The sequence below is a fragment of the Pseudochaenichthys georgianus genome, chromosome 3 (genome assembly GCF_902827115.2).
Source record: "Pseudochaenichthys georgianus chromosome 3, fPseGeo1.2, whole genome shotgun sequence".
NCBI classification, from domain to species: Eukaryota; Metazoa; Chordata; class Actinopteri; order Perciformes; family Channichthyidae; genus Pseudochaenichthys; species Pseudochaenichthys georgianus.
Genome location: NC_047505.1, coordinates 32068512 through 32079360, shown reverse-complemented (window position 1 = coordinate 32079360; position 10849 = coordinate 32068512). Strand labels below are relative to the sequence as shown.

The 10849-nt window shown below is 39.3% G+C and overlaps 1 protein-coding gene across 2 annotated transcripts; it reads left to right on the top strand.

The window, feature by feature from the left end:
* The first annotated feature begins 2643 nt into the window (after window positions 1–2643).
* slc5a7a (solute carrier family 5 member 7a) lies at window positions 2644–9982 on the top strand. 2 transcript variants are annotated; one of them, XM_034109810.1, is made up of 9 exons: window positions 2644–2745; window positions 3559–3784; window positions 5090–5203; window positions 5608–5763; window positions 5875–6023; window positions 6291–6434; window positions 6781–6934; window positions 7579–7796; window positions 7921–9982. In XM_034109810.1, the coding sequence occupies exons 2-9, from the start codon at window positions 3601–3603 to the stop codon at window positions 8587–8589; spliced, it is 1788 nt and encodes a 595-aa protein (XP_033965701.1). In that variant the 5' UTR covers window positions 2644–2745; window positions 3559–3600; the 3' UTR covers window positions 8590–9982. The 2 variants fall into 2 exon arrangements, with proteins under 2 accessions (XP_033965701.1, XP_033965692.1); XM_034109801.1 differs by having other exon boundaries at window positions 3556–3784.
* The last annotated feature ends 867 nt before the right edge of the window (window positions 9983–10849 follow it).

The window sequence follows — 10849 nt, the reverse complement described above, 5'->3', positions numbered from 1 at the left end:
CAGGGCAAAGAGTATCAACTGACCAACATGTACATTCAAATATTTTTAAATAATAGTGTTTTATATCATAGACATACACCGCTTTATCATGTTCTTTAATTTCTCTTCTGCAGAACTATTTTAATAACCACTATGTAGTCAGAAAATATCAGCTTGATATCACCCATGGAGACACTGTAAAATGTACGGCAAGAATGCATGGGGTGGATAGGATGAAAAAACTTCCTTTACATTTTTTTTTTATTTACTTATTTAAGTCTTGAGTGAATGAAAAGAAAAATCATGCTTAGTCGGGGCCACCAACAGATCTACCAATCCTTCATATCAAGTACCTTATTTTTGTTTGAAGACAAGAAACACAAGCTGGAAAGTGTAGTTTTGTTGCTTTTTGAAATATATAACTGGATTGGATTTATTTTGAAAGTAGACATAACCAATGGAAATGGATCTTCCTGTTACTTTAAGCCCACTCATATCAGTGTCTTCATGCAGACCACTGGGGGACGCCCAAGTCCAAGATATTGAAATTGAGCTTGTAGGTGTTTTAAGGTCACCACATTGATTTTCTAATTATATTGTCTATTTCTAACTGTAAGACATTTCAGAGTGAAGATTTCCTTTCCATGTTATCCTTAAGACACCATATGTTATCCATAACAAGGAGAGGAGTCCTGTGAGACCATGTTGCATATTCTCCTGACATCTCATTCAAAACGAAGACCCTGTGAGCACTAGTTCACTTTAGCATCAGATACTGTATGTTAGATTGTTACTAAATGAGCTTTGTTGTTGATAACATTGTACGTGTTTCTTTTTAAGAATAAATACTGTGTAAAATGAATATTGGTTCATGATTTGGAATCATGACTCATGCTATCTTCTCGTGCTTTCTGTCTCTCTCTCGTTCTATGTGCCTTTCTCTCTCACGCACATCTTGAGGGTGCCAGCAACAGCTGCTCATTAAACATTGAGTCCTCAGCCCTGTACAATGTATTTGGTTAAACATAAACATTTGTCGGTTGTACAAGTGGATTACATTTTGTATTATTTGTAGTGACACATTGTGTTAATCCGTTAAAATAAAGAAGGAACCGTGTGTAGTTAGCATCATCAAGCCTCAAACAGGTAGTCAGTGTTTGGTTTGAGAAAGTGTCAAGTTCATGAGGCAACCATCAGTCAAACATGCAGTTAGAAAGCTGTCCAGCTGTCTTCCGGATGTTTTAGATGTTGGCATCAGTATCAGACTGAATCAGATGTCAAACTTAATCACCGTCAATTAACAGTATTGTGATTGCTTAACTTTCTTTGTGGCAAACTGATCAAAGATTGAATAAGAAGTTATATGGCCCATAGTGTTATTAATAGAAAAAACTTCAGAAATAAAAAATGTATTAGAATGAACAAATTCTACAATAATCGTCCCACAAATGAACGATTACAATGTGAAATGAATGAATGTTTATCAAAAGATAATTAGCGTATATTTCACATCTCACAAGACTTCACGATGCAGTCCTATCAACTGATACAATTAAGCACAATTTAAATGTTGTCCAACAACGTAAACCTTCAAATACAGAATATATTGGCCTCTGTCCTTGGTGCTCAAACGGGGCGCTGTGTGTTTCTTCAGGTCAAAAATAACCTCGTCAGCCTTTCCCTTTATGAGCTGAGACCTCAGACCTCTTTAGCAAAGAACTACTCCTTTACACCGTCCTCATTGTGTGTGTGTGTGTGTGTGTGTGTGTGTGTGTGTGTGTGTGTGTGTGTGTGTGTGTGTGTGTGTGTGTGTGTGTGTGTGTGTGTGTGTGTGTGTGTGTGTGTGTGTGTGTGTGTGTGTGTGTTTTAGCTTCTTCTTTTAAAGTCAGACTGTATCATTAAATCTCTCCTGCAGCTCTTCAGGATCCATCCTAATTGGATGTCTGTCAGTTTTGACAAGAGTAGCCGAGATTAAACGATTTAAGGCAGAGGCGGCCATTAAGTAGACGCAGTTGCTTGATATATCCAGAAGAGAAAGTGGCAGGCATACATAGAACGCCCAAATGGTTTCTAATTGCTCAAAGATGGGGAGCATTTTAGTCATATAATTATTCCACTTTGGGCCCAAGTTTCGAGGTTAACAAGCCTGCAGATCAAATTATTGATGAGCGTTAAATTAAAGCACTTTTTTGCGTTCGTCATCCGCACCAATACTCTGCTCCTGTTGAGCAAACTTAATTGCTGTTGTAAGGTAAAATGCCAACTGTATAGATGGTGACAGCTGATAAAAGGCCACATGAAGTATGGCTGCGCAATTAGGGCCGTTACGCGTCCGGTGGTGGAACAGGAGCCACTGGAAGCATACTTCAAGCACAAAGTAGTAGCCTACAATAAAGATAATAAAATAAAACGGTGACAATAAAATACATATTAAGCTATTAAGAGGTACACAAATAGTAATACAAACAACAATCCACATTGAGTGAAGGAATCTCTCCCACGTCCTCAGTCAGGACACTCTGACGTGTTTCCATGCAAGGTGCTTAATAAGAACGACGTTTGGTTCCTCTGACGTGTGTATCAGCCCGCTGACGGCACATGCCCCCTTATAAGCCTCAGTAAGTCACCCGGAGACCTCCACCAACGTTTCATTTCACTGTTCCTCGCGGTGCAAAGGGGGAAACAAGGCTCTTAAAAACATCCAACTGTTCTGCTCTCTTTTTCCAGACTCAGGTGCCCCAGCACATGACTTTAGAAATACTTAAGGTAAGTTCTGCATGTGTTTTCTAAGCTTTGGTAAGCTGTTTGACTGCGTTTATCATATTTTATAGTATGATACATTTTTTATTTGCGCAGGACCAAAGTGCAGATCTTTATCTTTATCATTATCCACAATATAATTTGGATAACGCTGTTTTGAACCTATGGGTGTTTATATTTTAGTCGTGAATGCTGTGCGTAATTGGAATTTTACGCGCAAGTGTCCGGATAGAAGGTCAAACAACGAAAAGAGAAAAAGGGTTTGATCAAAATGCCCAGCAAGAAGACAAACTGCGATTATTTTCAAAAATGTTCACATATTTGTTTGATTATTTTCTTAAAAATGTATATAGGAAATAACATTTATAGGCATATTTGTGTGAATTAAAGGGAATGTTTTTTAACTTAATTTTTCTTTGTTTGAAGGAATATAAATAGATTAATAGAGCTGCCAGGTTTGTTTTTTATACATTTTCACGTTACTTTTCTGAAAATGAAGAGTGAGATTCGACGCAAATAACCTGTTCTGAGTTTGGAGAGACATGCTACAGCTTTCATGACCAATCGACCGCATTGAAACCATTAAATCAGCTAATTAAACATTTGTGGTGGCTATTTTTATTACAGCATTCCCGTTCAACAAGTCAATGCAGTTTTGAACATCTGATCCAACTACAACCGCAGATGAAAATCTAAAATGTATCTTTATATTAAACGAACCGAAAACTCAAAATGGTGTAGAGTCTTAATCCCAATGTATTGTTCTTTTTTATTATTATTTTACTTACATATGATACTTTTTTATCTGTGTGGCAGCAGGTCTCCATGCCCTCCCGTTCCTAGCGGCATACCGGTGCGACAATGACCATCCATGTAGAGGGGCTTGTGGCTATCGCGATCTTCTATCTATTGATCCTGGTTGTGGGCATCTGGGCGGCATGGAAGAACAAACACTCCGGGGAGGCGGAGGGGACCAACCGCAGCGAGACCATCATGGTGGGAGGGAGAGACATCGGATTATTTGTCGGTGGATTTACCATGACAGGTAAAGTTTGTATGTAATGCTCAATACAACTGGGATTTTAGTAGCGATGTTTCTTTAAAACAGGCTTTAAAAACACAAACACAGATATAGTTGATCAATTATTATTTCGTTGTACAACAATCAATAATAATGAGGAAAACATTACTTTTGCTCTCAAGCAGTAATAGTAATGCTAAGTTTCACACAGCCTATATATGGTTTCTAAATGACACACGAACATTTTCCCTAACTATGTTTAACTAGCACATGGAACATCATGTTTTCCATATGGACCACCAACATCAGAGCATGACATATCTCATGACGTCTTTAGGAGCCTTGCAGGATATGAATTTCCCAATTAACAAAACATATCCTACGTTTGCACATGAACGCACACACTTTTATTTACATGAACTAACACACGAACCTCTATAATGATGATTAGAATCTAATCAGCCTCTTTATACGTCCTCTCACATTGGGTCAGTTTTACTTAACGTGGAAGAAGAAGAATTATCAATTATTATTGAATTACCAATGGTCTTTGCATCTGCTGATAATTGCAAAGACCATTTATAATTAGCAAAGATACTTATGGGCCTCTTCTAAATCTGGAAACTGTACTAAAATAACATACAGTCATTATAGTTATATTGAGAAGGTCCAAGACTTGACATAACATTTGCACTGTAAACTCTGTAGACAAGTGTGTTCTTTCCTTTTGTTGTACGCGTAAAGAATCAGATGTTTTTTGCTGAACAGAGTTGTTTGAGTATTTTTGTTTTACTTAAAGGTGGGGTAGGTAATTTTGGAGAAACCTGCTCGGGTGCGCTAGAATTTGAAAATACACCGCCGGAAAAAATCTGCCACTTCCTTACAGAGCCCCTCCTCCAACACACACGAACGGCACATGACCAATGAGGGCACGAGATACATTTGTGCACAGATTGAAGGCTGACAGGCAGGTAGGCCATCCAGTTATTTTAGCCGGGTCGGCTAAAATGATTGGTCGTGCTTTTTACAGTACCACGGCTTCCACAGATTACATTTTTTGAATGTATTTTTTGTCAAAGCACGTAAGATATTCATTGCTATCGGGATGTTAAGAGCATTCCATGGAATATAACAAAAAGTGTATCTCGAGCCGGTTTCTCAAACTTACCTACCCCACCTTTAAATAAATGGCAAATAAACTCTGTAAGACTCTGTCATACATTTGGTAAGAACTTCTCAGATGTCTACTCCTACTAAAATGGACAAGTTAAATGTTATTTTAAATCTGCGTTTTCTCCACTGACATGTTTCTTCTGTACGATTTTCCAGCGACCTGGGTTGGAGGAGGATATATAAATGGCACAGCTGAGTATGTGTATCTACCTGATTATGGCTTGGCTTGGGCACAAGCTCCCTTTGGATATGCCCTCAGCCTTGTTGTGGGTGAGTTGTTAAATCACTATAAAAACACATGTTTAATATTACTTGTGTTCAGGCGTATAACAATAGATTTTTGTTAGTTGTTTCTACGTTAACTTACCTAGTGACTATACTGATTGAAATTATTGAATTGCTGTAAAACCGTCACTGGTGCCATTCATCCTTATAAGAGGGCTAACTTTAACTCCCCTTGTTAAATCCTAAACCTGGTTTTCACTGTAGATTATCAGCCTCTTTTTTGTTTCATTATTAGTTTTGTCAATTTTAACAGATTAATTAAAATAAACTGTGCAAAATTAAGCCATTTGAATATACATGAGGGCAAACTTGAGTACAAGAGGCAGTTTAATCTAGACTATGGCCTGTGGATGGCTGGTACCTTCTAATGTGTCCACTCTTTGTCTCAGGTGGCCTTTTTTTCGCTAAGCCCATGCGCTCAAGAGGTTACGTCACCATGTTGGACCCCTTCCAGCAGATATATGGGAAACGTATGGGTGGACTCCTCTTCATACCTGCACTCATGGGAGAAATCTTCTGGTCTGCTGCCATCTTATCTGCTCTTGGTAAGTTTCTGTCAACAATAAAAAAAATATATAGTGGGATCATATGATTAAAGTGAGTGTTGTCTATATGATGTTGCAGTGACCATAATACCTGTTTGCTCATGACCATAGGTGCCACTCTGAGTGTCATCGTGGACATCAACATCAAGATGTCAGTGGTTATCTCAGCTCTCATTGCAATCTTTTACACCCTGGTTGGAGGACTTTACTCTGTGGCCTACACTGACGTGGTGCAGCTCATCTGTATCTTTATCGGCCTGGTACGTTTATGTTGAGCAGTAGTAAGAGTATTGATTGCCAATAGTGTCATTAGATTTGGTTCTTGAGTAGATTTGTTACATTTCTTGCACAACATGTACTTTGACCTTGACCTTAAAAATGCTAAAACACTCTAACTTATTTTCACATATGAAAGGTGCAAAGTGTGACAAAAATGAATTTGTGACAAAATTCTCCAGAAGTTATTTTACCATTTTGCTTATAGGTATTTGGTGTTTATTGCTGTGCTTGTTTCTGGTTGTCTGCAGTGGATCAGTGTCCCTTTTGCTTTGACCAACCCCGCGGTGTCAGACATCACCGTTACTGCGGTGAAGCAGGTGTACCAGTCTCCTTGGAGAGGCAGCATCGGCAAGAACGACACCTGGGTCTGGATCGACAACTTCTGCCTCCTGGTACAGTCACCAGTTATTCACCTCTCAATTGGATAACCAATAATTGGTCTACTTACTAACTAACTAACTAACTAACTAACTAAATACCATCAAGTTGAGTAGACAGTCAGAGAATTAATCAGTCATTAAAAAATTGAATATACTCCAGCTCTTTTCAAAATCAGTGGTTTCTTATTAAGAGGAATTTCATGCCCTCCTGTTAAATGTGTTTTACAAAGTGTTTACTTTCCAGATTAAGAGTCTAAGGCTAAGTCCCAGTGAGGCACATTTGTGAGTTTGGGCTATAAAGCCAAAAGAGAACTAAAGTTATGCGAGGGTTATTCACTGGTCTCCAAATGTGCTACAGATGCTTGGAGGAATACCCTGGCAGGTGTATTTCCAGAGGGTCCTGTCGGCCTCCTCGGCCACCTACGCCCAGGTCCTCTCCTTCCTGGCTGCTTTCGGGTGCCTGGTCATGGCCGTGCCCTCCGTTCTCATCGGGGCCATTGGGGCCTCCACAGGTTAGAGAGCTCACAGTCTGTGTTTGTGGTTGTTTTGGGGGGGGGATGCTCTGGGTGGGTACATGTTGCCCTTAGATCTAAATAGAGCCTGGTAAATAGCAGCTGGTGCACCTCATCCATAATGAAGCAAGAATCCATTTAATAACCACACTGGCTGTGTACATATTACATTAGAGGGAGGCAAGGGACCAAATTAGTGGTTTGATCTCCAGATTTCCAGGTGCAGGATTCCTCAGTGAACACCAGGATATACAACTTTATTTTGTCTTGTTTTATCATGAAATGAATAATCACAAGCAAACATTATTACACAATCGAAAGGACACAGGTCTTGGTCAAGTTCAACCTTGCTTATATATATTTCCAGTAAATAGTTTTTTACTTGAGTTTGATACTATTCTAAAACTGATTTCATGAGCATAAACATTGGAAAAAAAAAAATAGAAACTAAATGAAAAATAAATATTGCAATGCTAATAGTTGTGCATGTTTTGTAGCAATTGTATGTTTTACAATATGATGAGTAATCTAAGGCTTACATTGGAGAAGTTAGTTTCTCTGGAGGCGAGATTAATATTTATTTATGTCACAGTACATGTATACTAAGCACACTGGATATGTCATGTGATCTCTCTGTTCCTCAGACTGGAACCAGACGAGTTATGGGGCCATCGCTCCTAAAGATAGGGACCAAGCCGACATGATTCTACCCATCGTGCTCCAACATCTTTGCCCTCCATTCGTCTCTTTCTTCGGACTTGGTGCAGTGTCTGCAGCTGTCATGTCCTCCGCAGACTCATCCATCCTTTCAGCAAGCTCCATGTTTGCCAGGAACATCTACCAACTTGCTTTCAGACAGTCCGTAAGTACCTGTGTTTGCCCTGAAGTCATCTGAAGTTTTCTGTCAGAGTTTATACAGAACCCTTGTTTCTTTGACCGTCCTGCACATGTCACAATCCTTTCTTCACTCTTCTCTACCTCCTTAGGCGTCTGACCGTGAGATCGTATGGGTGATGCGCATTACTATCTTTGTATTCGGTGGCCTTGCTACAGTGATGGCGCTTGTGACCGGGACAGTTTACGGGCTGTGGTATCTGAGCTCAGATCTGGTTTACGTCATCATCTTCCCCCAGCTGATCAGCGTGCTCTTTGTCAAAGGCACCAACACGTACGGCTCTGTGGCTGCCTACCTGTTCGGCATGCTGCTGCGTATAGGTGGAGGTGAGCCCTACCTGCGGATGCCCCCTTTCATTTATTACCCTGGATGGACCACTGAGCAGAGGATACACCACATGACTGGAGAGATGGAGGATGTGGTTGTCCAGAAGTTCCCCTTTAAGACCGTCTCCATGTTGGCCTCCTTTCTGGGTAACGTTGCTGTCTCCTACCTGGCAAAGTACCTGTTTGAGAGTGGCAAGATTTCACACAAATACGACTTCCTGGATGCAGTGGTGTCCAAGCACAGTGGAGAGATTATGGATAAGACGACGCTTGTGACCCGTGGAAACAACATTGGGCTGTCGGAGATGGCGCCCGTCAAACCGCGGCTGAGCGTGACCTTGGCGGCGGCCTTCAAACGGCGAGACACACTGGTGGCTGAAACAGTGGAGGAGGAGGATGAGTCCAGCCCTGATTCCTCCCACCATGATGAATAATGACAATCTCAGGATGTTATTTAAAAAAGAAAAAAACTTGAGAGTGAACTGTCAGAGAACTGGTTACTCTGTCTGACCTTCCAAAAAGAAAAAGGACCTTGGGACTACAGAAGTACCACAGCCAGCATGTGGTGATACCAGCCACATGGCGGATGTATAAAGTAGCAGCCTGCTAATGTCAGGACATGAAGTTCTCTTTCTGTGAAATACATCAAGCATTCACTCATATAGTACTTAGATAGTAGGATGTACAGCATCCGTTTTTATTGGTCTATTTAAAGAAAACTGTCTTCATTTAAATGATTTTCTTCCTTATTTATAACTAAGAAAAAAGCAGATCAAACTGGAGGAGACGTGAGTGCAGATAGAGATGCTGCATGCAGTTTCTACAGAGGAGAAGTAGTGCAATATTTGATGAGGTAGGAAATGGCAAGTATATAACAAGAAGCAAGTGATGGCACAAGCATAGTTAGAAGGTGGAGGGTTTAATGTACCACATCAATACAAGCAATAACACATACACATAGTTTGAACGCCTGTTCAAAATAGGATTGTGAGAGTGGAAGTAAAAAAGGTAAACAAAAGTAAGAAAAACCGGATTTTATAGCTTTAATGTCATATCAAGCCACTGAAATTATGTTATGTGCAGCAAACATTTGTATCAATGAAATGATTGTGTTTTGATTCGGGAATCAACTCACACGTAAATATTAACCAACACCCTCAACTCATTAAGTTTGATAGCGTTTTGACAGGCTTATTCACGAAAACTGGTAAACACATGATGACTGTGAATCAGGGAAGAAACAATCATTGTATTAAGCTAAGTAGAACATATACAAGTAGTAAGAGTAGTTGACTTGAAGCATTAGCTGATATTCTCTTTAATGTCAGGTGTAGATTTTATTCATAACTATCAGTGTAAATTAGTGTTTAAAATGATCATATATTAAGCTGCCTTAATGAAGCTCGTAAAAACAGAACATTGAATTCCCACAGTTCTGACTGGACTCTGGCTCTGAACAAAGACTTGAATATGAATGTAACCTCTAAGATAAGATAAGATGGTACTTTATTGATCCCAATTTGGGAAATTGTTTTTGTTGCAGCAGCATAAAAAGATCTCAATATACCGAGTAGTGAACTTCTACTGCTTTTTGTGTATGTTTTGTTTGTGATTTTGCAAAGGCAAGCAGTAGCTATTGTAAACAATGTGGCGGCAGGTCCTGCTTCACGTATATATTCAGCAGTGTACAGAATATTTTCACTGTGAAGTGTATGTTTGTATAAATATGGAGAATAATACATACATAGATAACAAATTATGCTGTTTAAAAATGTTCATATAAGGTAGAAAGGATGCTGTCTAAATGTTTATTTATTTTTGATGTCATAAAAGATGAAACAATAAAAAAAGAACAAAATATTTCAGGAAAATATATAAAGTCTACTTTTGGAGCAAGATAACATTGGTATGACACATTTCTTCTTCTGACAAACACTGAATACTGGAGTCATTATGTTAACTAATTTATTTTAAAAATTACTTAAACATTTTAATTAATTAAAATGATGTTTCTTAGCTGTTTATTGGTGGTGATGCTGAAACATGAAAAACATCGCGGACGAGAATGTGAGGCATGGGATGACTTTGAACACAGCTATGTTGACTTGTGTTTAACCAATACTTTTACTGTTGGATTGTCGTATGTTTTTAAACTTAACTTTAAAGGTACAATTATCTCGAGAGAAAGAGCAATTATCAGATGTTGCTGTCCTAGTCTGTAATTATTTTGTGACCCCTCAGATTTATTTTACGGCCCTGTTAGAGGGTCCTTGTTTAAAAGGGATATATTTTTCCATATTTTATTGTTAAGCTTAAAATATTGTATCTCAAGCTTCAGACTTTCATCTGTGTGTTATTGTAAAACATGTATGTATATGCATTTTTTAGGTTAACATATTTCTTTAGAAAAAGGTTATTGCATTTGCAGGCGGCCCCAGCTCTCCTTGTCTGTCGGGCCCTTCAGCTAGCTGCATGGTAGACGGACAATGAGAACATGTCCGAAAACGTGACTGAAATTACAATCGCTTGGCTTGCATCTTTGTTCCTCTCCACGGCCACAGTGAAAGACGGCATCTTAAAATAGCTCTGCTCTCTGGTTATTTACATTACCTTAAGTGCTGTACTCTCTCGTCTGGTACTCGGGGAGGAGCCATGCGGCGGTGGGTGGGGCAGGAAAGGCAGGAAAGATGTACT